Source organism: Poeciliopsis prolifica, unplaced genomic scaffold (assembly GCF_027474105.1).
Source record: "Poeciliopsis prolifica strain line A6 unplaced genomic scaffold, Auburn_PproV2 SCAFFOLD015, whole genome shotgun sequence".
In the NCBI taxonomy this organism is placed as follows: domain Eukaryota; kingdom Metazoa; phylum Chordata; class Actinopteri; order Cyprinodontiformes; family Poeciliidae; genus Poeciliopsis; species Poeciliopsis prolifica.
The window spans coordinates 2,239,208-2,266,865 of NW_026562390.1; the positions used below are offsets into that span (position 1 = coordinate 2,239,208).

A 27,658-nucleotide genomic window follows, 5' to 3' on the forward strand; every position below is an offset into this window, starting at 1 on the left:
TCTGACATCAGTTGAGGTTGAGGCAGCTGTTTAGAACAAGTAGGAAAGCTTTTGACAATTTCTGAGAAAAATCTGCAACAAAATCCCAATTAAGTACTGGTGCAAAAAAGTGGAGGATTTCTTGATTTTGCATGAATTTCCATAAGTATCCATATAAGAGGTATTATTTAGGTTCTAAGCCTCCAGCAAACATGAAGTGTGAAGAAACTGATGTCCTTTACAAATGGTGAGAAACACTTTGTTTATGCATCAAGCACAATTTATAGCAAGCAAGGTGATATACACAGAGAGTGACTTAAGGGGAAGGATCTGCCGCTCCTAATGGTGCCATCCATCACCTACCTAAATCACAGCAATCATAAGTCATAACACTCAAGCACAGATAAAAATGCATGATCATGCACACCCATAAATAAACTTGCATGCTGAGGCGTCTCATCAGGGATGTGCTCGGTTTGCTCCCGGCGTTCATCCGCCGGTCCAGATTTCCTCGGGGAGATCTCGGTGCGCTACCTTTGGACCGCGCTGTTCACGTCTCGCTTAATGCGTCGGCCCTGAAAATTGCTCTCTTTTTAACTTCAAATGGCGAGAGAGCGGGGTACTCTCACCGGCCCACTTAGTCGTGGTTGAGTATATCCTCCCCTGGCTGCTGAAACACATTTAGTGCTGCAAGAGAGATAGATGGGGAGGTTGTAAAGGCCAAACCCACTTCAGGCCAAATCATTTGTTTCTTTTTTCACTCTGATGTGCAGTGATGAGCATAAAAACTCACATTACTCCACACACACCGTTGCCGTTTTTAACCCCTCAGCAAATCAAGGTAAATGTCACCAAATAGGATTCCACCATATAAACTATTATTCTGCTGGCATTTTATGTTTGAGTGTCTGCGATAACTGGCAGTGAGTCCCTGTTTAGGAATGTTGGCTTCCCAAGTTCAGCCATTTTGGAGGGTTTTTCAAACATGGTTGTGAGTGAAAACTCTTAATGCCTGAAATAAGTTCACACAAAGGTTATTATTCATCCTCAGTTTGGTAGATATAGTTATTTGATTCTAGCAAATCATATTAGATAGCTCCGGCCAGTAAAAAGTGCTTCCAAAATGGCTCTTGGTTTGTGTTAAATATGCACCAATAGGCATTAGTGGTGACTAAGGTGAGTTTGTAGCAACAATCTGAAGGCTATTAACTGGTAATGGATTTTCTCCTTGAGACCAGAACTTATGATGTTTTCATACCTTATATTCCGCTAGACTCCCTCGATTTGGGATCAACATTGGTCCATTTCGAGCTGGTGTTATTCTCTTTCACACTAGATTGTGTCAAATGATCCAAAGTCTTTCAAAACCCTTTTCTCCCCTCACCTGTGGTGGTTCTGCACCAAAAACTGCTGAAGGAAATGACACAAAAACCTCTGAGGAAGACATTGAGCTCAACTTCCTCCTTCACATAATGTAAACAGAAATGGAGTGGCATCAGATTTTAGTGGTTGTAAGAATTAGAAAATACCACAAGCCATTTCTCCCACTAGTACTAGACTCATGCATTTGTTTTGGTTGTATCTACCCAGAATGCCCTGCGTTGTAGTCCACTTCCTGCTTCGCGTTTGAATCGAACCGAAGTTCGTTTCAACTTCATTTCAGTTTCTCTGATTTTACTTTGTAAAGTCACATGTTTGAGTAAAATGAACATTGTTCTTTTATTCTGTGAGCTGCTGACATGTCTCTGAAATTTCCAAACAGAAATTTAGCATTTATTTGGAGAAAATGAGAAATGGTCAAAATAACAAAGACCTCAAATTATGCAAAGAAATAAGTTCATTTACAAACAGCAATACTAATGTTTTAACTCAGGAATTAATATTTGGTGGAATAGTTATGAGGTTTTCAATGGGGTTCAGTTCAGATTGATAGAATGCCTGTAGACCAGCTTTAGCAATACAGTAACATCTTATTGTTTTATTATTGATAACCCCCAAATTTTTAAATGCTTCCATTGCAAAGTTAGCATTTCAAATCGAAGTCAGTATAAAGCGTTTAGCTGGAGGCAAAATAGTGCCCATGCTGTCAAGATTATATATTCATGTATTCATGCTCTCAGCACAAATATTAATCTGGGTACTATTATTTATGCATTTGAAAAAGAAATGGAAATGCCAAGTAAGGAAAAGTATTCAGTGCGTTGCATTTTATCATATCACCTTCCAGATGTTTGCGATGGTAACCACTTAAAGCCTCTGGTTTTATTTGAAAGGGCAATCAGGATAATGGCTGCAGCTTCGACGTAGCTACAGCCAAAAGATCAACATTTTCCTTTTTTGTTTCCACAACCTAAAAACAAAAGAATCTAATTTCTCTAAATTAACATTTATTGGGTTAAAAAAAAAAAAAAGAGAAACAAGAAAAAAAATCCCTGTTTGAAGTCATAATAGGATTAAATGTGTGTTCTGAGAAAGAACTAGAGCTTAAGAGGAACTGTAAGTCGGACTGTTTTGCAGGGATCAAGAGCTTAAGCAGGAATTAGTTTCCATGGAAAAAAAGTTTTCATTTTTTAATTATTTCTCTGGTCTGTGAGCATAAATTAGCCTCCTCAGATAGTGTTTCATTTTTGTAATTCCTTGTCTGCGATATTTATGAAGATCAGAGCGACAGACGAAGATAAAAGAGCCTGAGATCAGACATGCACCTTGACGCCGTTATCATTTCAGCACGAACGGAGAACATGCTACTTTAATATCATCACATCAAAGTTGGGCTTTGCTTGTCTCATTAGCCAAAAATTTCACAAAGAATTGACATAATCAGTCCAGCTCTTGTTGTCTGCATCTTTTTCTTTTGGTCTGTGGAAAAAAAAAAGAAGAAAAAAAGGGGAACGTCAAGTTCACTTGGATGGGGCGGAGAACCGGAGCCGGGTGGTTGGGTCTCTGAGTGGAGGAACAAGATGGAGATCTGGGAGAGTGGCAGGCATGCAGTGCGTTTGTGTTGGTTCCAGCTGTCTGGACAAAGAGGAGATTAATTACATCAACTTTGGGCTCATGCTAATTACTAACCTAATTAAAAGCACATTAAAGATGTTAGAGGGGGTGGAACAGAGCAGAGACAGGGACGTATAACCTGTGACAGATAGTAATTGCTCTGTACTTGTTTCTGCGGAGGCGACACGAAGCCGTTGCCTTTATTTAGATGCATTCGGTCTAAACATGGACTTCACAATGTGCTTTAAACTGATGTCACTTCAGGCAAATGAACAAATTAATTAAACCTTTAACTGCCCGTTTCTCATGTGCTCTATTTTTACACATTTCAAACAATGTCTGAATAAGATTACACATGATTTATTTCATTAAAGGAAAGCGCTATCCAATCTCTTGTTGAATCATGAATTAACTCTGATTGATCACATCTGTTTGGTTCAACTTCAAGTTTTGATTACTGCCAGACATGCAGAGAGTAAAGAAAGGTGCTGCTCTTCTTGCTGTACCTCATTATGAACGTTATAATGAGGTTGCTGGTAACTGTGAGCAGATATAAGTGGGTTCCAACACCCCCAAGCAAAACTACTTTGGACGGACGATTATTATTAGGCTCTGTACCTTTTGACACTCTCTAAGTGTGAAAACCACATAAATTTTGCTTTAGACGTCACAAATAAGATCTACTTTGGGTGTAGTAACTGTGTGATGTATCAGGTGTCAGGCATGGCGGTGGCAGCATCATGCTGAGTGTCTGTTTCACAGCCAAAAGCAGCAGTGCACCAAAGAAAGTTGGTGGAATGATGACGGTGAACAGTCTCACCATTCTTCAACTTCACTTCCTTAAAGAAAAAAATCTTGTGTTATTTATCCTAATGGCGTTTTGTCACTATTTAGACACATTTCCCCAGGATTTAAAGTACTGTCCTTAAATTCAGGGCACGGTCTTCGTAATGAAATATTGACCTCTGACCCCTGGAGATCAGACACTCTACAAAATGATTGTCATTCCGAATAAATTTATCTGAACCCCCATCAGTGGATCTCAGAAGTTTTTCTGCACATTCTTAAATCTACCTTTTTACAGAACTTATGGATATGTTTGCCAGATTATATACTCAATGCTTAGGGAGGACAGAAAGCACCCTCAACCATCTTCCAATTGGTACAGAAAGTTGCTCATTACCAGAACCCGGCGCTGAACCCGTCACCCCAGCGCTCACCTCCCTCTGCAGGCTTCTTGTTACGTCTGGCAGCGATTCTGAACCTTCGCTCACTTCCACAGCCAGTAATGGTCTTGCCGCTGGCTGCCTCTCGGACCTATTGACCGGGAACGAACCCAACCTGACCACTGCGATCTCCACACAACGCTCTGCTAACTATCCCCGGGTCACAGTTTGCGACGGCAGGTTTTTAGAGCTGCTGTTCCACGAAGCCTCTCTGCCCACTACACTCAGGCTCAGTGATCATGCAGCTCCCGCGTCTCCAATGTTGCATTTTTATGGTTTTTGTTGTATTTTCATTTTACCTTTGTTTTTGTTGTGGTCTTGTAAACCTCATTGTGACCTAAACCACCCACCGCTTCTTGTAAAACACTTTATAACATCATTAAGACGGTTTTGCAAGCAATTGAACAACTAACTGTCTGCTTTGTGTTTAAAGAACTGCAAGCAGGGATGTACAATAAAACGCTCCTTATTCACCCCCAAAATGTGAAAAAGTAGTTACTTTTCAGAAAACTATAGTGCCTCGCAAAAGTGTGTGCCATTAACTTTTATTTTATTGGTAATTTTTCCTGAAATAAACACAAAGTGGAGTATAATTGTAAAGAAAATGTCTGACAAGACCTGCACTCCTTAGTACACAGAAAAATGTTAGTTTTTAGGCTAGATTTAAAGGAAGTCAGTGTTGCAGCTATTTTGCAGGTTTCTGGAAGTTTGTTCCAGATTTGAATGCTGCATCTCCATGTTTGGTTCTGGTTCTTGGGATGCAGAGCAGAACCAGAACCAGAAGACCCGCAGGGTTGACACAACAACAACAACAACAGCAGAAGCAGATATTTAATGTATTGCGGTTTATAAACTACCAACAGTATTTTAAAGTCCATTCTCTGAGCTGAACAGAAACGAAACAGTTTAAGGATGTTAGAACTGGTGTGATGTGCTCAGTTTCCTTGGTTTTAGTCAGAACCCGACCAGCAGAGTTCTGGCTCTGAATTCTTCTTTTACTTTAGACAGGCATGATCGCTAGTTTTCAGTTGTAATAACTGATGCCGTGCATCAGTTACTCCAGACCGTTCCTCTTTAGGAGAAGTTTGTGGCACATCCACATATTTTAAGCATCTGTTCAGTGATTGGCCGGGTTCAGACTCACCTGGTGACATTGTGATGCCCAAATATGGAAGCAATGTCAGTATTTCCACTCCCAGCAGGAGCCGTGGATACTTCTGAGGAACAAATATCTAACACAGTGAGGAACAATGTACATTTGTACAATTCTTCACTAAATAACTATCATATTAATGAGACAGGTGAATGATTAATAATTCTTGCACATGACGAAACCGTGTGACTGCATGTTCAAATAAAGTATGTAGGAGCCTTTAAGAATCTTTTCTGTCCTAATGAAGAAATATATTGTCCTCACGTACAACCCCAGGCTCATAGATGACTGCAAGAACAAGATCATGGATTCAAGAGACCAAAGTGAGTTTCTGGGTTCTGGGTCGGCTTTTGGACACCTTGCACCGGGAGGAAAACCAGGACACGATCGGCTGGCCCTGGAACGCCTTGGGATTCCCCCCCGGAGAAGCCGGGCCGAGCGGCTGGAGGTCGCTGCCTCCTCAGTTTAAAAAAAGGAGTCCATTAGAAGATTTTAAACAGCGGTGGAGGTTCAAGGACCCCGAACATACAGCCAGAGCCGCAGAGGAACGGCTTAGATCAAATTAGCGCCTCGTGTTAGAACGGCCCAATCGAAGTCGCTAATTAAATTGAGAGTCTGTTCCAGAAGCAGAAAATTGCTTTTCATAGACATTTTCTATTCATCCTGACTGACCTCAAGCTATTTTGCACAGATCTGTATTCTATAGAAGTTCGAAGCTGTTAAAAACAAGCCTCCAAAGAGAGGGAGCGAAAGTGAGTCCTTGTTTTCAGCGCCATTCAGATTTTGAGTAATTAAGAGACTTTTAAGGACAATGGACTGGCTGACTGGATTGTTTAGAGGTATCAAAACAAAATATGTTGAATATAAATGCACACAATTGTTTATGTTTATGGAAAGTATTTAAAAAATATTCTTTTTTTTGTTTTGCACCACTGACTCATGGACTTGGAAGACAAAGAAAGAAAAGAACGTTTCAGCAATCGCATGTAAAATACTTAATAAATCGTCTCCAAAAAATTTAAATAACACATTTTTCATCATTTCTTTTTTTCTGCCTTTACAGATTTGTGCTCTTCAACTTTTGTGTCTATTTTTTGCGTGCGTCTGCTCAGAGCACAACCCGAAACGTTGCTGCGATTTGCTCTCACGCAGATTGTCTTCTGTCTGACAATTTGTGCCGCAGAGTTTTCCTCGCTCACTTCTTACCTGAGAGGGAGATGAAGGGCTGCTAGAAGACTCCTCGGCCCATTTGATGACGCCTAAATCAAAGTTCTGCTCAGGGCGCGTTCGTCAAAGAGGTGTACTTCAACGCCGACAACAATCTCAGCTTCAGCAGTGAAAAGCTGAGCCAGGGACAGTTGGGAGCATATTCGAAAAGCTTTTGAGACTGCTTAAGTTGAGCGTTTGTGTTGCTAAATCAATAAGGACTTGTTGCCGTGTCACAGTGCGGTTAAAAACACTCAGGAAGTGAGCTGAGTGCCGCTCCGTCTGTTTTGGAGTGCAGAACGGTTTGAGGCTTGTGAGCTCTTGAATGAGGGGAAAATGTCAAAATGTTGCACTAATTTGCAACAACATTTTAACAAGCGTGACATGTCCTGTGGGGAAATCCCTGACATTTAGATGTGCCAGGGTTGCTCACCCGTCAAGATGCATAATTGACTCTTTCTCCTGAATTTATTATGTTCTGGAGGAAAATTAGTTCCTGAAATCAATCCATTGTATGCGGCTTATGGAGATGATGCTGTACATAAATTACCTGTTCTGTCTGCTTATCGATTTACTTGGAAAGTTCCTTTGTGTTTCAATTGTAAAATCTTTTGTTTGTGTTGTTGGCACTTCTGTCAACAGCTCTTCAGATCTCCGGGTCACTTTCATTCAACATCGACAGCCTCATTTCAACAAGAGCTTCAACTTTTATATTTTTCCGTTGTCTCCACATAAACACAGCTTTTTACAAAAGTGAAGAGTTTACATGTTTTCCAGCTCAATGCAGACAAAACAGATGCCATTGGTTTATGTAATGAGAAACATAAAGTTTCAGGTTTATCTAGTGAGGTTTGTCTTTGTACTTCCATTTGGTTTTCTATTGCTTCTAAAAACAGCCAGAGTGCTTAAAGAAAAGCCCGCCCAGCTGTTTTTTTTGGCGTTAAGTTTATAATTTTTTTGGTGTCTGGAAAAACGACCTCATTTCAAAAACTTCCTAAATGTGGCATCACATGTCAGCAGGCACTTCCCCTCACCAAGTAAGTCCAGGAAAGCCAAAACCAAAACCCAAATTGAGCTCCGGTTTTACTGCTGCATGCGCTCTACAATGGCTGCTGGAGAAGACAAGTGTTTTCTTAGTTGTGCAGGAGGCTCCACTTTAGCTTTTCAAAGATGCACAGTTGTATAATTGTGCATCTGTTTGCAGCCATTTTCACGTGCGAGTGTAAACGTTGAGTTTGAGGGGGAGGGAGTGTGACCAGCAGCAGCTTATTTAGATTTAAAGTGACCTAAAACAGATCAACAAAGGCAGAACAGACTAGATTAAAATCTCATTATCTAAGAATGATTTAGCTTTGAGTAGCCCATTTGTTCAAGGAAGACTTTCCCACGGCACTCTGCAGTATTTAAACCATTCAGATCTGGTTATTCTGTTTGAACTGCCGCTGCCCTGCTGCCTGGCAGAGTGAAGATTTGATCTGATCGTCTTTTTGCCCATTGCCCTCTGCGCTGATCTACTGTTTTGCTCCTGACATCTTCTGAGGTCACATTTTGACCTTTGGTCCTCCTTTCAGTTGGAGGATCGGCTGGAATGGGAGAAAATTGGTTTTGCAGACGGGCGTGCTTATTTTAGGCAATGAGTTGAGGTCAGGATTATCTGCAGCTGACTGATTTATTTACCACATGGACATAAAACCCAAACTCTCTCCAAATTGTAGCGGATCAAGTAATTATTTCCCCGATGCATTTCATTATATCTGTTGCATTCAGCTGCTTGCGGTCCATTTTTTCCCAAAACATTCAATAGGTCTGGCGCGGTGACAATACGTGTCTCGTTATGAAACTGTCATGGGTGAAAAATTAATTGCGAGAGTAGAGAAGAGCAGCATTATTAAAAATTAGAGAAAAAAGGTCAGAGCAGGCAGCATGAATGTGGGATTGTTCAGAGTGAGTGAGGGAAAGCTGAAGCTTTGTCAGTAAAAACAGACAATGCTTTCTGTTTTTATGCCTCTTGCACTTTTCACACAGTTTCACGCCGCAGTTTTAATGGATTTTATGAGGTTTTTGTGACACACAGAAAATGGACGGCACATATTTGAGAAGAGAAAGAAAAATGATACAAATGCATATCCACCCCACTTTAACCTGAAAAACAGAAGTATGTTAAACAGAAAATAATGTCCAATAATCACTATATTTTGTTAGGAAATTGACATTTTATCACAAAAACGAATATATCTTACGTCTAAATTGTTTAGTGTATCTTAAAGTTAGTAAAGTTTTACTGTAGCTTCTTATGTGGCCTCAACATTCACACAAAATCAATAGATTTTCCTCCCAATTTTTCTCAAATTTGATCAAAATCACAGGGTTTAATTGACCGTAACCTCAGCCTCTGTGGCAGACACATCGATTAATGAAAAGTCACATTTAGCATCACACATTAGCATAAAAATACCTTATAAATATTCCTAAATTAGCACCACAAAATCTGTGATTTTGATTGAAAATACACACTTATTGAAAGCTGAAACAAGCAAGTTTAACAGGTTTTATTAATTAATTCTGGCACAACCGGCCCATAGTACCATGACTCAGTAGTACCAAAAGCTTCACCAATCTACAGTTGGACGTTTGAAGAAGTGATAAACTCAACAAAATTTTCTTTATTTTGACTTTGGAAACTTGTAAAGTTATGAATAAATGTCCAACTTCTTGATGGTTGCGTTTCGTTTTGCGCTGGTCTCACCAGTAAATCCCACAGCCTATGCTTTTGGAGATGCTGGGTCATTCTGTAACTTCTGTAGCTTCTCCCATTCCAGCTGTTCTGATCAGATACGACGTCGTGCAACTGCAATTTAATCCACAGCTTCCTCTTACATCCTGCCAGGATGTCGGACCACATGGGAGTTTATCAGCCACTTAATTGCTTATCCTTATTTGCATTGCTGGCGCTGTCACAGGCCCACTGTGCTGTTATCAAATCACCTGGAACTGCAATTAATTTCACACGGTAACCACCAGCTGCGCGGCGTTGATGTTCTTCTTTCTCTCCTTCCTGTTCTCTGCAGAACGAGTACACGTGTCCACGCCCCCTGCCTGGTGCCTGGCTGGGAGATGTGCCTACGATCCATTAACTCTCAGAGAAAGGACTGTTGGAGATGATGCAACAGATCGCGGCCCGTCCCGCCAGGATTCCTCTCTCATCCTCGCTCAGATTGGAGGAGGCGCTTCAATTGTCCTCCATGCAAACGGATTCAAGGCAACAATCGATCCAGCGGAAAAAGAGGAGATGACGTGCCGGCTTCTCTTTTTTTTAAAGATTTTATAACGTCTTTTTTTTTTAATGATCATTTGGTCTTTGGCATTTCTCATGACGCTCACCTCACAAACACACGCACTGATGGTCGAGAGGTCCTGTCGTGCAGACTAATGAGAGCCAAGGAACGGATGCAATAAAGATGGCCGCCCACTGCAGGGACCATGATGGCTTATTGTCTCCTCTTCATGGCGTCGTGCAAAAAGGACAAGCTGTTCCTACGACACAGGGGTGTGTAATTTAAAATGGGTTGCCATGTTTTCAACTCCTGTGAAGCATCATTATATAATCTTTCAGTACATTTTTGAAATAAAAGAAGGAAAGAAATAAAAGAAAGACCAATCATGAGCTGCGACGGTTCCTCACAGAAAGTACGAAAAGAGGAATCTGCTTCGGTTGTTTAAAAGTATTTTGTTTTGTTCGGAGAGTATTTTTTATTCTTTCCAAATAAAATGAAATTTCAAGGATAACTTTTAATAAGGGAGACAAAACAACAAAACAAAAAAGAAAAACAGAAATGAGGACAGATGCTCCAATCAAGGACAAACTGCTAATGTTGTGTTTTTCTTTTCTTTATTTTTATTTTTAAAGAAAAAAATGTGTGTTTGAGCAACAGATACCAAAGAGCCAAATGAACCCTCCTTTACTTTTGGCTCAGCTTCACATACAGGCGCATCTCAATACATTTCTGTATCAAACAAAACATTGATTTACTTCAGTGAAACTGGAGCTTTAGCTTCAGAAAGCCGTTTATTTCTGTTGGTTGTGATGATTACAGCAAATTTACACGAGACACAAACAGTTTCTCAAAAAGTTAAAGAGAAAAATGTATTTAAAACGGAAATGCCATGAAATTAGACTTGGCAAACATCCTCCTTGAATCTGAGCAAATTAAAGTTTAATGGAAGGAAATACTGCAGTAGAAAAAGTCCCCAAAGCATTTAAGTGTATAAAATTTAATTAGTTTATTTGCTCATATGTAATTTATTTCTTAAAATATAAATATTTAATTAAATATTTTAATTGAATTTATCTTTTAGATAGTTAGATTTATGAAAACAAACAAAACATAATCCTCCCAAGAAAGTGGTTCTCCATTTTGTTTGTGCAATTTCTTTTCCCCCACTGCATGTTTTCCTTCCACTAAACTTTCCCCCAATATGCTTAGATACATGTCTCTGAGCGGCCATTTTCATATATGACAAACTGAGGCTTATCTTCTGTCTTTAGACATTTTCTGTAATGAGTTCAAATTGAATTAGTCATAAGGCTTGTTTATCAAAATCAGCAGAAATAAAAGCTCGAAATATGTCTCAAGCAGCATTACTAAAATAAACAAACTTTAAATACGATGCACCTATAGTTCACCACAAATCTGGTATTTGTTTTCTTTACAGATTAAATATTTAAAAAGCCTCAAATCCCCTTTTCTTTCTTTTTCTCTCCCCTTTTTTCTTTCCATCATGTGTGCAACGTGTGTGTCTTTGTGAATAAACGACCTTGCAGCGGCAGGAAGATCTTGTCGGAAAGAAAACTCTCAGCACTGCTTTACATCGTAAAACTTTTCTTAAACCAGAATAAAAAAATTAAAAAAAAATCCTGCTTTCTTCAGAAACAATCACCCTGCTCTCCCTTAAACAGACTGTAATGTTGCTGTGCACGGTTCTGCGTGGGCTTGTGTTTCTCTTTATTTCTTTGGTTTTTATTGTATTTGAAACCCACTGAGTTGTGGATTGTTTTAACCTGTAACTCTTTCTACACAAGAATAATAATACTTTTTTAATGTAAATCTCTACTTCTTCTTCTTCTTCTCTCCCCATTTGGATTTGTTGCGGTATTCTTTGTTCACTTTCAACAGTATGTTTTATAATTAAACTGATGACTTTACTGGTGAGCAATAGTAGTTGGTCAAATTAAAAAAGCCTCCATTGACCCTCTTGTGTGTCAAAGATCTGCACGTCTCTGTTCTCCGTGACTTTCTCTCTCTCTCCTTCTTTCTCTCGTCGGGTTTTCCACGCAGCTCTCCCATGAAGAGGCTGTCAAATCCACATTAGCCTCATTAATTTAGAGAGCAGAGCATTGATCTCTGTTCGAGCGCTCTGTTCGCGGCGGGCCCCTCTAATTACGCTCCCCGTGTTCCGTGTTGCGGGTCGCGGTCGGGAGCCGCACTCGGATCGTTTGCTCCATGTTTGCTGTTCTTGGAACACGTCAGGCTGTCGGCTCGCGGGTCCAGACGGCCGATCTGTCCGGCGCCCTCTCCCTCTTTGCACCCACAGTGCATTGCGAAAGTATTCACACCTTTTGGGTTTAAGCCACGACGTTCACGCGCTTTTCCAACAATACATGTCAGAGTACGACACATAAAATGACAAGAATGTCCTAAAAACTATGAGAATAAATTCAAAATATCCAAATAATGTCATAGTATCGCAAAAACAAACTCGTACAGAAATAAACCAGTTTTATGAAAATAAAGTTGTACAAGAATAAAGTCAAATTATGAGAGTAAAGTCGTATGAATAGTCGAAATGACAATAAAGTGGTAGTATTAAGTTTTGCAAGCATGAAGTCAAAATAATACAAAAGTGTTGATGTTACAAAATAGTCATATAAACAGTCAAAAAAAGAGAAAATAACATATTTGCAAGAATAAAGTAGAATGTTGCAGTGTTACAAAAATAAAGTAACACAAGAACAAGGTTGTAGCATTATGAGAATAAAGTTGCACAAGAATAAAGTGGAAAAAATGCAAGAAAGTTGTGACAAGAATGAAGTCATGAATAATCAAAAGTCATACAAACAACTATTTTTACGAAATATGAGAATAACATATTATGACTTTACTTTGATATTATTTCAACTTTATTCCTGTATAACTTTGACTTTATTCTCGTAATTACATTTTTGTTTTCAAAACCAAAAAGGCGTTTGTGAAGTGGAAGGAAAATAAGATGTGAAAAGTTAATCCTCCTTTACTCTATTACCTCAGAATAAAACATTTTCAATACATCATCTGAAAACAGAAACACATTGCAACTTTGAGTTGATTCATTGCATAAAATACGCAAAAGTTTGTGCTTGTGATGTGAACAACGGAAAAAAAATATAGTTTCCTCTTGAGTTTCTTAATTTCATAAAATCATTTCTCTCTGCTCTTGCCTCTCCCCATCAGAGAGAGGCTCATAGACGCTACTGAAGAGCATCTGCCATGATTTGCCATCAACCTGATCAAATGGCTGCACTTTTAGACTCAGATGGCGATAAAATCCTGGACATTTTCTATGAAAAGTGTAATAAAAGTACATTTTATTGCAGGTCTGTCAAGACTGCAGGAGTTGCAGCTGAAAGTACTTTAAAAAGCCAGACACAAGCTTAATGTTTGTGTCAAGGTTATAAAGTTCTGCTCCCCCACTGGAACAACACCATAAATGGATTTCTCTGACTATTGCTGCAAAGTGCTTTGATAGAAATTCAGCTCAGTTGAAAATTTGTGACCCTGAAGTAAAAAGTAATGCTGAATGATTCAGTTTTTTTTTTTTTTTTACACACGTCATAAAAATTCAGCGACTGAGCATAATAGTCATCATTTTACGATAATAATCATAAAAATAACAGCAAATTTACATAAAATTATAGAAAAAGCTGCAGATCCCGGTACATGACGGTCGCCTTGAGATTAGCTTAGCCACAAAGCGTACAGAGCTCCATTACTGACAAACTGCATCCATAAAAATCGAAATGTGAAAGTTTACACAGGAATAACGAACGCCTCTGGGATGAAAGAGTGTCCAACATCAGCGACTGACCTCATGAATGTGCTCCAGGAAAAATGAGTCATTTCTGAGGGAGCTTCCATTCGACCCAAGATCCTTTGAGTGAAAGCAGAGGAGCGAATACTTTGCATCGTTCTCAGAAAAGTTGAATTAAAGGAAATTAATTTGACTTAAAGATTATTTAAGTCACGTAGAACTAGTTTTTCTGAGCCAATAAGTTGGAAATTACCAAAAAATCCAAAATCTTACCAAGTAGTTTTGGTTTGGCTTCGACTGCAAGTATCTCAATACACTTCAAATCAGACAGAAATATTATTTTAAGTCAATAATCCCTTAATATTGATGAAAATGTTTGAGTTCCCGTGGCAGAATATTTAATTTAGAACATGAAGAAATCGTCTTGTTAAAAGTAAATGTATGTACAAATGGAACTAGAAATGAGTTTTTCATCAATATTAATGAATTATTGACATAAAACGAGCTCCTATTTTTGACACGCCCGGTCAAATTTTATATTTTTGCAGACGTCTCAAACAATCATCATCCGTACAAGAGAATTCAGTTTAAGTTACTGAATCTCTTGTTTCCACAAATATTTTTAGGTTGTCAGTGCACACGCATGCACCCTCACAAGGCTTCTGACTGTGAAATATAGTTTTAGTTTTGAAGCCTTAACAAAAAAGCAGGTAACTCAACAAGTTGCTGAATTAGACATTTTCATGGGACGGCGGCTTTGTAGAGCGAAAAAGGGGTTTCTTCCTTCTTATAAGTTGAATGAACCTGAGCTTCAGATATTTCCCAACGTGCGCCTTTTATCTCCTTGTGTTTCCGTCCGCCTCCCTCCTCCTGTATCTGTCTTATCCTCCGCTGTTTCCTATGATCTCTGCAAATCAGTGTGGCTGAGCCGCGGCAGCACAGACAGCACTGTTGTCTGCCCGCAGCGGCCCTCATGCATAATTCATGACGTTTAGGCTCCCAGTTGACCTGAGTCCAAACAGTCGGCAGCCCACAATACTCGCACAGATAGACCCCAGGAAGAAGATGTTTAACTAAAAATGAAAATAAACTGATTTAAGATTCATCGAGACACTCCTGCGACGCTGTAAACAAAGCGACCGAGATATCATCTTCATCCGACGACTCCTGGAAGACAACAAACGCGTGATTCTCGACGCTCCAGGGACTTTGAAGTTAACGTGGTAATTGCAGGACAGATAACAGAAGTTTATTAGTAAAAAATGGAGACGAATGAAAAGTAAGTCGGCAGAAAAAATGTCAAACTTCCTCCAGACTTTGTGGGAAGAGGAGGCAAACCTTGATGTAAATTGTTTTATCTCCTGGAAGGTTTGTCTGATTGGCAGGCAAAAAAGCAACCTGTTTCGATTCCCCGTGTTCCTCCTCCTCCTCCTACTGCTGGCCTTCGCTTCAAACAAAATGCTCCTCTAATAACTTCACCCAACATCTCTGCAGCTGACTCACAACCGCTTCATTCTTTTTATGGAAGCCGCAGAAATTTGCTACAGCTCTCCAGGTCGGTGCCATTTCTGATCACTTCTTCAAAACATCTCCATTTTTAGCGCGCAGATCCCACTTTAACCAAAACCCACCTCTATCAAACCTGATATTTCAGGAGAGAACAAGCGGCTCCTCCTTCTGTGAGCATTTTTTAAAAAACCGGTCACATGATGGGAGAGCTGCTCATCAGATCATCTGCTTCCTCCATCTGCTCCTGAAACACGGACAGAGAGGTTCAGGTGGCGATCATCTCGAACCAACTGCTGCTCTGTCAGCACCATTTATCGAGTCACATTTATTTTTGGTTTAAGCAATAAAGAAATCAGATAGGAACTTCTCACTAAAAAGATAAGGTTAAGACAGATAATGTAGATGGTTGAATCACGATAAAGCAACGTTACAGTATCAATTATCTTGGAACCATCGTCAGTAGCCTCTATATGGCCTCAACAAAGCGACGGCATCCGCTGCAGGGGAAATGTTATCTGCGACGCCACGAACTGGAAAAGATAAATCCAAACTATATAATCCACCTGAGAGGAAGCAGCAGGCTGCACGGAGTGGCGGCAGCTGATAATCATCATCTGGCGCCTTCCTCAGACCCGAGCCTTGGAGCGGAAACTTCCTTTTTATGGAATCACATCCGTGGTGTTTTCAGATGACCGTTTCTACCTGCCTGAGTGAAAGAATGGCCGTTCCCAAGACTTTATGAAGACTTATGTGGAATATATTAAAGGTAAGTTATCGTTTGTACGGTTAAAAAAAAATTTCAGCAGAAATTTATCTTGTGAAAAAAAAAAAATCTAATTATACAAGAGTATTTTCCTGAATTCAGCTATAATAAGTACTTAAATTATTAATATTTTTGGCAGATTTAGATTTAGGTAAAGCGCAAAAGATTAAGAAAATATAGTTTTTTTTTTTTTAAATTTATTTATGTCAGTTGTAATTAAAATGCAATGTAAAAAGATTTTGTTTTTTCAGCCAAATCTAAAAAAAACAATAATTTTTATGTTTAAATTAGTTTTAGAAAAAATTTGAATCTTTTTGTGAGCCCACCTTGTTTCTGTTTGAACAAAATTTATGACACCAATTTAGCTCCGTACATTTGGTTCAGATATTCCTCAAAACATTAAACATTTGGTAAAAGAAGTAAATATTTTCAAAAACAATGGACCGTCAGTGGAACACCCACCCGGCCTTTTGGACTGCAACATTGCGGATGACAACATAATTTGCATCAATTTGTTTGTTTTCGCCTTAACATATGTTTTTTCTCCCCATGTCATGAGCGCTAATGTACCCTCACACCAAAACAGATGCTGTATTTCAGATTTTGCACGATTAACAAGCCAGATGGCTCTTCTTCTTTAGCCCAAAGGAAGTAGCACTCCAGGAGTGCAAGAACTTAAAAATTTGATTCATTGTACCGAAGGAGAGGATTTCCTTTGCACATATAAAAACTATTCTTGCATCTGGCTAACTGATGCAGAGGCCTTTTATGTTATGGACTCTAATAACTTAACGGCTACGATCAGATGCAGCACAGGCCAGATTGAGAGCCGTTTAACTAAATGACGCAATCCCTTTTAATTAAAAGTAAGCATAAGTGTGCTTTAATGACCGAAGCCAGGGAAGCAATTTAAATGTCAAAAGAAGATATGGATCTTAATCATACGTGGATACTTCTAATTACAGAAGAGAATTTGCTGTCAAAAGTCCAACTCTCTCATGATTTCTTATCACAGTGATTAAAAAATATGTCTTAATTGATGGTTAAAGTTAGCATGCTTTAGCTTTTTAGCAAATCTTAGCTCACGAGTTTAAGTGACCATCCAGGTTCGCTTTGTAATTAATTTTTAATTATCTTAAAGCATTCCTGTTGTTTTCTGGCATACGGTTAAGTTTGAGTTTTAATTTGTCAAAGATTCTTACACAAAATTGAACTGATACAGGGACATGGAAATGACGTGTTTTGCTAATAGAATATTAAATTAAACTAAAATGGCGTTGAAAGATTTTGTCCTTGAGAGCAAATTTATGACGACATGAAAATATTAAGCGCTGAAGATTGATGACATTCTGAACTCTGCACCAAAGAAATGGTGAAAGGAGAAAAAAGTAATTTGACCAAATTGAGTTTTCACTCTGGGATAATTTAAAGGTGCTGCTGAACTGCAAAAGATTTGAAATATAAGAAGGTAAATTTCCATCAAAGATGCTGAAGGAGGAAAATATGTTTGAGAAAACAAACGATTGCTTCATACAGATAATAACTTACTGAACCTCTGACATTGCTGTTGAACTTGATGGATCATATTAATCATATTTGAGGCTCAAAGGCTCCACAAAATGGAAATAAGCCTTTTCCAGCTCACTTCAACAGGGAAGGTTGATAGAAAAATTATGGTACCCAACAAACCAATTATACAGTATTGATGTTTCTGCCACTAAAATAGTTTTAGGTTCATGAGACGTTTGATGATGAAGGAGAGCAAACATGTTCATGGGAAGGAGTGCATGCTGGGTTATTTTTCAGCCTTTTGTTGTAAATATCTGAAATTGATTTTTAATGGTCACCCTAACATATGGTTGACCAAATTCTAGATTGTTTGGTTTATTATTGGAAGTGGAAAAATGGTGCTAATGTGAAGCAGCTGGGATGAGATCATCATTCTCAGCTGGAAAGATTTTTTGTGGCAGAGGACCTGGTCAAGAATCAAGAAAGCCAGAAGGCATTTTGGGTAAACACAGAGTATTCACAGCTTCCTTAAATACCAGGAATTCATTTAAAATGCTTTTTTAATGGTTCAGGCACCAAGTATACTTGAATATGCAATAAAGTGCACAGCAGAAGCCATGTTGGCGCTACCACAGGTAGCATCAACAGTCTTCTTGGGACTCTTGGGAGTTCAACCAATCAGCTGGTTGCACAAATGTTTTGCTGCAAAATTAGGTTTTTGCACCAAAATGATAAATATGTTTTCACTGAGGCTCTTTAAATGTGTATATCTTTGACCACTTAAAGTGACATTTATGATTGTATGCAAAATAGACCAGGCCGTATTTGCTTATTGCGATAAAACGCAACAGAAAATGTGCCCTTGAGGGCTCCGTATAGTCCAAAGATGGTTTTCGTCATCATTTTCTAATCAATGTATGACTGATAAAGACGATCACGCCGAGCATTTTCACACCAACACTCGTCAGACACCTTCTGCTACAAGCTATGAAAGAAGGAGCTGCTTTTTCTCACCATCTTGTTGCAAATCTCATGATCTTTGCAGATGCTAAACCTCTTTCTTGGGAAAAGAGGAAGGATGTGAAATAAGCCAGTTTGAGTCCAAATACTTATGTAACAACCTTCTGAGGAGTTCTCAGGCTTTTCTCCTCCACAGAGCTTTACGGAGCAAAGCAGCCCGACTGTTAGCGGATTATGCAACTTGATAGTGGAATTAAGAGTTTTGTGTTGCCACTGAAATGTCAGGTTTGAAAAGCAGAGAGAAAATGTACAAAGGATGATGAGAATTAGGCCGATCCGATGCATGAATGATGCACACTTTGATGATAAAATACATCTAATATTAACCAACTTTTAAATCTAAAACACATCTGTTGCTACAATCACAATAACACATTTTGTTGGAAGAGAAATTGTCCCAGATGTTGTTGTGATAAACAATAATATTGTTTCTTTGAGACCATTTTCACAGTAATGGCGTAGTAAAACAATAACACGTTCTAAACTGGAAGACATTTTTAATGTCCAAAATGGACAAAACATCAGAAACAACAAATAAAATTAATTATGAATTTCAATTAATTACATAAGACGCTTCTTTTCTAAATTGCAGAAATTGCATGAACTTTTATTCCCCCTTTCATATTCAACACTGTTCATGATGATCCACTGAAAAATATATGTTCCTCTCACTCAGGTTTACTGAGAGGATGAGCATAAATAATAAAAAAGTCAATGTATTCTCAAATGTCATTTTCTGTTTTAGGTTTGCAAAAGGAAGAAAGTTCAAAGACGGTACAAGATACTGAACTTCAGAGAATTTTTTTTTTTTTTTTTTTTTTAAATACAGTGTTTGTCATTAAAAAATATCATAACACAGAAATCCCATTTAAATTCTTCAAATTTAGCCAAAATGAAAACTTTGACTGGACCCAGGCTGATGAGAAACAGTAGCTTTGGTTCAACCCAAATGCATTCACAATAAAATACATTTTAAATCCAGTTCAACAGTTCAATGAAAAGGTGCACAAAGAAAGTCAATAATGCATCGATTTAATTGGACACATTTCCAAGAGGAAATAAAACTCAAGAATGTGCAGAGAAAACCTGCCATATTCCTATAAAATTGTTGATTTGAGACAATTGCAGCCTCAATAATATGGATTTTATAGCAATTTCTTCATCTCTGAATGTTTAGTTGTCTTTTATAAGAAAAAAAAACAAAGTAAATCTCTACACTTGTTTTTATTTTTCTCCAAAGAAAAGATTTTGAATCGATTCACTCGTGTTTATTTAGTGCGAACGGCTTTGATATGTCGGCAAATTAGAAACAGAAAAGAAAAAAGGGAATAATTGATTTTGCTGAACTTTGTTATATTAAAATTCTTCTAATTTAAATAAAATAAACAGCTTCACTGGGCTCATTGACCTCAGAGTAACTTCTGTAACATTTATTTATTTATTTTTTCAGAAATAGTAAAAAAACAAAACAATAACCAAACAGTAACTTCTGTTTAGATCTTTCACAACTCAGTTCAATTTCCAGATCTGCAGAGGTTCAATGTTCATCTGTTTGAACTATTATATAATATAAACAGCTTGGAAATGTCTTCATTTGTTTTTGTGAATTTTTTTTGTCACTTTTGATGAATTATTTCAATGCTCATGTTGATCTTGATCTAAAGTGTGTTGTTTTAAACTCTGTTTAAGTCAAATAACTTAATTTGAACTCAAGATAACTGGACCAGACCAAAACCAAACATTTTATTTTGTGTGCGTCTTTTAATTTTTGCCAATTCAAAAAAGCCCTTGTGCATATCTGTCCTTTTTAACAAAGCATTTTGAAACAAAATGTGGTTATCAGAAGGGTTAGGGTTAGATGTGGATTGAACCAGACATTGTTCACATTTTCTTACAATTCAGATGTTGAAACTAAAGACAAGAGCGCTAATAATAAAACCTCATTCTTCCAACAATAACAGATTGTCTGTGAATCGTTTCGACTGCCCTTACATCCAGCCTGGCACTTTTTATATCTTACAATTGTTCCTCACCGCCAATTTAAACGTCTCCAAGACATCTTCACGTTTTCCTTCAACATTTAATGACAATTTTAGGACTATAGTCATAAAAACCTGATGTCAGATGAAGCTATAATTAATACAAAGCCTGATGTTGAAGGTTATACTCTAGCACAATATATGCATATTTTAGACATAAAATTTATTATCCCTCAAGACGGAAATTCAGGTACGCCAGCAGAAAACAGACAAGCTGAAGTAGATAGATGGAACAAGAAAAGTTAAAAGCAAACATCACGTTTTCAACCTTTGAACTCCCTACATGTTATTGTTTGTAATAACATGCAGGTCACAACGCCGGAGGGCAAAGAGACGATTCTTTTACATGCTGTTCATTCCATTAACTAAATGAAACCCGATTCATGTTGATCTGCAACAGGAAAGGGAAAATACAGCAGAAAAACCATTAAACAACTCAAAACCCTTTTTTTTTCTTGCTCTCTGTGTCGGCTGCACTGTATGCAAGTCGTTGCTGCAGCAACAAAATTCAAATGACGTTTAAAGGTGTAGACAAAATACTTTTGCATGAACAAATGTGTGCAGTGTTTCCTAAACAAGTGCAAAAAAAATTCATTTGAATGAAATGAAATCAAAGCAAAAATATTTTTACAGTGTAATATTATCAACTTGGCATCAATATTTTGGATCCAAAAACCTTTATCGCAAATGGCAGAAAATAGAGGAATTCAACTTTTTCTCATATTATATGTATTATACAGTCATAACATAGTGACAGTTTTACCAAATATATAAAAAATAAACTAGTGTAAAAGTCACTTACTGCAGGTTTAATGAAACAAGGACTGAAAATGACAAGTTTCCAGCTTTTCTGGTCACTCTGGCTCCATCTTTCTGTAGAGTATTTTGTCTTATACAAGCAAAGGAAGCAGAGAACTTACAGTAACTCTGCTAATGAGGGGAAAGATGCTATCTTCACACAGCTACGCTCAGACATCACGCGCCTGCAGCTATTTTCAGGGTGAGTGAAGCTTGTTTTCATCCAACTCTATTATTTCGCTCTAGGACAGATTCACTTTTGAATCGCTAACACGCACTGGGCTTGTTTACTCCCATGTTTTGTCTACGAGTCGCCGTCCTTGGTACCAGATGGCGAAGGTATTAGTGTTGCTCCACGGAGCCGCGGCTTCTCAGGCAACGTGTGTTGCTTATATCGGAGATGGGCTTTCCTCTGAACGCCCGGCAGCTGAACAGCTTCGTGCACCTTGTTGCTCATTGGTTGTCCTGTGTTTGACCCCCAGGTCGAAATGGGATTTGTTAAAAATGGTGCAGGAGATGACGGCGCTTTTTATGACTCAGCCTTGACTCTGTTGACCAAAAAGCAATGAAGTCAGACTGCTGTTTGCTGGAGACTGTTTAATGCTAAAAAAACCAGCATAAAACCACAACAGGGCTTCTCAGCTGGAAGAATGTAAAGCTGCAGAGAAATACAGCAGCTGTACAATAAATGAAGCCATATAAACTCCAGCTACAAGCTGAGCTGGCTTCTTATCTAAGGTATTAGATACCTGATTTTGTTGCTTAATCTAGTGACTCTCCAACATTTTAGGCCAAAAAAACAAAAACAAAACATTTTCAGCAGAGAAAAAAGTGCAGGCCAGCATTATTTTAGCTACAGAAGATTTTTCTTTTGCATCCAGAACAAAATCACATATTTGTCATATTAGTCACCTGCTGTCTATTCAAAATAATCAATAAAGTACTCTCAACAAAGAAAGGGTCAGTGTGTGACCTTTTGCAGTTACATGCTCACCCCACATGAGCTTTTATGACATTTCTTTGGGGGTGTGGTTTCGGGAACTGACGGTCTGACGGGACAACCTCACTTCGCCTCTGTCCGACCGTGACATCTGCAGCGCTCCTCCTGAGCATCACCATAAGACCACAGCTGGATTAAATGAGAAATAGAAATAAAGCTAATGTGGGTTTTCTTATTTTCTTTCGTTATTAAATATGATTTTATTTTATCTCTAAAAAACATGATTTTATCTGATTGCTTTGACTCAGATTTTTATTAAAACCCCAACTACCTTCTATTAACAAAATAAGTTTCTGCAACTGAGCTGTTTAATTATTTTTTTGTTTTTCTACAAAGTACAGACTGAGAGGGACTGAAAACTCACATTTCAGTTTTTTTTTAAATCACAAATAATGTAAAAGACAAATCCATAATGTTTCTGTGATGGATATGGATGGAGAACCTACATAGATTTGTTCATAATTTGTGTAAATAATTACCAGTTTAGATGTACTCATAACAATAAAACTTAGGTGAAATATGACAACAATGCGAAATGCAATGTGAAATAAATGACTGGAGTTGCAGCTTTGCTTCGCTGGCATAACTCTGACACAAATTAAAAACAATACTTCATCCAGTTTTGCAAGGACTGCAAAAGAGAGACTCGTTTTAGAAGTTGAAAAAACAGAAAAGAAAACATGGCACAAAAGAAGAATCTGCGGCTTTTATGAAAAGGGCTGCATGTGTAATCTGTTAAAGGAGTTGTTTATGGTCACAAACACTGATTACCCTCTACTGCAAAGGATGAATTTTTAAAGACGGTGCTGCAGCCTGAGGGCAAACTCTAACACAAGCGCTTTGACTGTTGTTTACAGAGGCCACAGTAATTACAGCAACTTTACTTTCAGACATTACAGAAGATGTTCCTTCTATATATCTATCTATCTGAAGGAGTCATATGGAGGCCGCCTGCTGGAGCTAAATGTGGCTGTATAAAATGGTAAACGCTCTTCTATAAAGCCTTCTTTTCTATAAACACTTTCATACACTTTGAAAGTGGATGAAAAATTCAGTAGCGCATTTTATCCTGAAAAGGGTCAAATCAGTTGTCAAATCAGGTCAGAGGTCAAATGTTCCCTGAAAATGTAGAGAAAGTTTATAAATCACATCATGTTTCACTTGTGGGTTAATTTGCCCTTCTCAGTGCCTGGCAGGAGAGGTGGGTCAGTGTGCCCAGGGTATTGTCTTGAAGGCATGCAGGCAGGTTGAACTGTGGAACATATTGGTTTCCCCAACACTAGCAGAAGTTTGTGTTTTATTCAGAAATACATGTTAAGGAAAAGTATTTTCTAAAGTACTACAGTTAATTATTCAAGTTAGGGTTTACAGGTTATTTGTTATCTTCAAACCATGCAAACAACTTCTGAGGTGATATCCATCCTTCAGAGGCTCTTAATTTAGCCCAAACCAGTGAAAACAGACAAATAGCGATCCGTGGTTCATGGTGATTAGTGAGCTTTTGAGTTGCTCTCGAGAGGAGACATACGGGCTGACAAAAATCCTTTCAATCGACTGTGCAATCTAGTAATATTGATTAAATCACTTAGCCGGAGATGTTATTACTGCGTGACGAGTTAATCCATCTTACACTCATTCAAATATCTGCCGGTGTTTTGAAGCCGCAGAAATGGGCCTGTGGCTGCACTCCAAGCCGCTCATGCAGGTTTTATGGCAATTTGCGAAGCCGCGTTGGGCTCCGTCGTCTCTCCGCAAACCCGTTTAAACACGAGCAATCTGAGGTGGCTTCAAACCAAACTATGAGGAGATAATCTCAAGGATTTCTGCAATTTTTTTGCAATAAAATAATGAGAGAATCCAAAAGATTGCAATCATTTTATTTTATTTTGAGTAGAAATTGTGCAGAAGAGCGTAAACAAAAAAAAACAAACAAACAAAAAAAAAAACATTTACAACAAATTTACTACAAATTTTACATGAATCCCTTCTTTAAATTCATGAGAATAAAATGGCTGAATCCCCTCATTAGCATGTAATTTAGGTTTTAAGTCAGGAACAAATCATTCATCTTGTTCTGGTTTATTGGAGAACAATAATTAGGACATTATTGAATTAGGACATTTATTATTTAATAACCAATGTCATGCTAAAAAGTGTAATTAACCTACTTTAAATCTCTGGAATCAACCAGAGTTGATCAGTCTTAGCACAAAATTGAGGTTTTCCATTACACTTTAATTAGCTTTAATTATTCATACTGACTGTATCAACTTTGAATTTGAACATAATTGGATATCAATGAGTGTGCATCTGTGTTTTCTCAAGGAAAGTGAATTATAAGCTTGAAATGTCAAGACAATGTCGCCTCTAAGCTCATTAAAGGTGAAGCGATCGGTTTCTGACTCAGTTTGATACAGGCATGACTTCCTGTCTCTGTGCCCTCTGTTCTTTTTTATAAGATTGCTACAAGCTGCTTTTTTCAGCTTCAACCCCAACATGAACGTTAAGATGCTAACGCCAGACCTGAGACTGTGCAAATCTGCATGCTGGTGCAGGTGATGCTGGAAACATAGATTCTTAGACTTCTGCTAATGTTTATGCTAATATGAGCAGTTACTGTTTGTATTAATAAACATGGATATTTTATTTGAAAGGTTATAAAAACCTTTTCTATATTAGACTAAAGTTCAAAAAAATCTATTAAATTTCTTTCCATTCAGCTTCTGAAAACTTTCTTAGGCTTTAAAGCTGTTTAAATTATAGCAGTTTTGATTATTTTCTTAATACTGAATCAATGTGTGGATGGTTTAAAGTTAATATTGGTGGCACAGAGGTAATGAACAGCAAAAATCAAATCAAACCTGGTAAAATAACATAAGAAAAAAGATTAAATTAAATGGTGTGAAGCAAGTAAACAAATGAAAATAGCAAGGCGACGATGCGAATTAAAATCCATAAACTCAGAAGTGGCAGAAAGTAGGTGTGTTTTTTAAATCATATTTTACAGCCGCCTCTTTTAAAACGCTCAGAACTTCCTTTTTTGATCATTTAAACTCTAAAACACACCTGAAAATGCATTAATACGCACAATGAAAACCGTCTGAAGAAACTGAAATCTATGGTTTTCCTTATCTACGCTCCTCCAGCCATATGACAAAGTTTATCCCTCTGATTGGACTTGAGAAGTTTTAGAAACACCATGTTGGACGTTTCTCCTGAAGATGTTCTTACGGTATCGCTTCATAGTTTAGAAAGTACCTATGTAAGTTTTGATCTTCATCAGAACGTTTTGTTTCCGAACCAGCAGCAGAGCAGCACTTATCGTCAGCGCCGGTATCAACACGGACTTCCTCGTGAGCCTCTTGAGGAGGGCGGACAGCGCCGTTGGCTTTGGGGGACGGTGGACGGTTTGGATCAGAGATTCCTGCTCCTCCGCGGTCAGGACAACATGGCAAACTTCAGCCAGAACCTCCAGAGCGGCCCGCTGGCCCGCCTGCACGGCGCCGCTCATGTAGCCGCACCATCGGGTGGCGGTCTCAGTGCCGGCCCAGTGGATCCTGTAAACCCGAAAACGTCCTTAAATCGTCACAAAGAGTTTTGTCTTTGCTTTTACATTCAAATCAGCACATTCAGAATCAACATCTAAATATATCCAACCTCAAATGAAAGTATTAGCATATTTTAAGGGTTATTTGTAATTTAAAAGCACAATAAAAGAAAAATAGGTTCAAGTTGCTGTGGCACCATTAAACGTAACAATTCTGCAGACGCATCACTTTCAATAAAATAAAAACAACTACAGCTGTTGACGAAGGCGAGGCCAGATTATTGTAGCTGAGACTAATTACCATCTGTCTTTTACAGGTCAATTCTACACAAAATAACATACACATGTTTACACCTAAGGCCAGATTTGAATCTCAAATTAACCTACTTTGCAGAAACACAGTTCAGACGGAAATATTCAAAAATTGTGACACAGAACTAGAACCACGGCGAACGTTTCCTGCCTGATACGGTCACTGACTTTGCTCTATATTAGTTGTGTGTTCAACATTCCCAACTAATTAGGATAAGCTTTGTTCAGTGCAGGAGAGCAGAATACGCTGCTGCTCCTTCTACGTGGCTCTACTCGGGTTTGGTGTCGACGCCGCTGCAGACGGAGAGCCGCAAACATGAACACACTGCCGACAGCAGGAAGCAAATTTACAACATTCATTATTCAGAACGAAAAAATGACAAATGTCAAAAGAAGACATTAAACAGTTTGTTCTGGTCAAAATAGATTGATAGATTGAATAGATCTTTTATTATCTAGGTTTGATGTAGCATTAAAGTTCTTGTGATTTTTTCTCTGAATTTCTTTGTCAAGCAGAATAACGACAGACTTTATATGTTTCTGCAAAATTATTTAACATAGCGACATTTTTAGGCATTATTTTTAAACAAAAAGCAAAAAATTATGACTGAAGAGCAAAACAAAACCTTTTCTGCAGTAGATTTGACAAACTACAATAGAAAAATGAAGAAATTCAAAAGGAAAAAGCATCAAGTTTACTACACTGGTATCAATCAAATACTGACCTGGTGTTGATATTTCTAGTTAATCCATGCAATCACATGCAATGTAAAACATACAGCAGCATGTAACACACACACACACCTTATATATGCCCAGATGGAGATGCTACAAGCAAAACCCACCAAATCAGTTATTATCCACTTCATATATCCTCTGCTGCTCTGTTACTGCAGAGAAATCTCTTTTCATTTTAATTAATGTGCCACCTATAACACAATATGCTCCACCTTTACCATCCCTTCTCCTTCTTCTGCCCTCTGGGCAAAAAAGGTTCTTCCTCTGACAGTCAAGGTTATACAAAGAAAGGTGAACAGCAAGTATTATTCTTATTTTTCCTCATTTTTCAAAGAGTACATCCTCTATTGTCTTGGAGTAAAGCCTGTGAGCCATCTTTTCCTGGTTTAAATTGTTTTCGTGCCAAATGGCTGAAACAATTCGTACTTGCAACCAATTAGCTGGTGACAGAACCCGCTGCGTCCAGCGGGACCATTAGCAACTTGAAATGTTGATTTACTTCCCCCAAAGTTAGATAAATTATTGCTACAGACCCAGTTCATGCTAGAAACAACAGATACTTGGAGTAAAAACTTGACATTGTCTTATTTTAAAACATGTTTAGTGCACAAAGGTTGGAAGTAGTGATTTGAGGAAATCTTATTTTCCATTTAAACTGCTGAAATGTTAAGTCCAGCAAAATGCTTTGTTTTTTTTATTTTTTATTTCTTTTGAGTTCAGACTGAAGTCACTCATGGTGTCTAAACAACTATCTTCCAGTTGATGCAATGAGTAGCTTCTCCTTTCTTAAACAATTATGA

At 38.1% G+C, this 27,658-nt stretch overlaps 2 protein-coding genes across 3 annotated transcripts in view; one reads left to right on the forward strand and one right to left on the reverse strand.

Annotated features, from left to right (window-relative positions):
* lrrtm4l1 (leucine rich repeat transmembrane neuronal 4 like 1) overlaps positions 1-10,816 on the forward strand; it is a 59,757-nt gene extending 48,941 nt beyond the window's left edge. For both annotated transcript variants that reach the window (XR_008606636.1, XM_055040563.1), the window contains exon 3: positions 9,627-10,816. Coding sequence is in view for 1 of the 2 variants with exons in the window: in XM_055040563.1 (XP_054896538.1) it covers positions 9,627-9,692 (66 nt within the window). In the remaining variant the exon portion in view is untranslated. The remainder of the gene's footprint in view (positions 1-9,626) is intronic.
* Positions 10,817-24,141: 13,325 nt separating this feature from the next.
* si:ch211-127i16.2 (probable flavin-containing monoamine oxidase A) overlaps positions 24,142-27,658 on the reverse strand; it is a 59,256-nt gene continuing 55,739 nt past the window's right edge. The window contains exon 12 of the mRNA XM_055040564.1: positions 24,142-25,818. Coding sequence (XP_054896539.1) covers positions 25,509-25,818 — 310 coding nt within the window. The 3' untranslated portion in view covers positions 24,142-25,508. The remainder of the gene's footprint in view (positions 25,819-27,658) is intronic.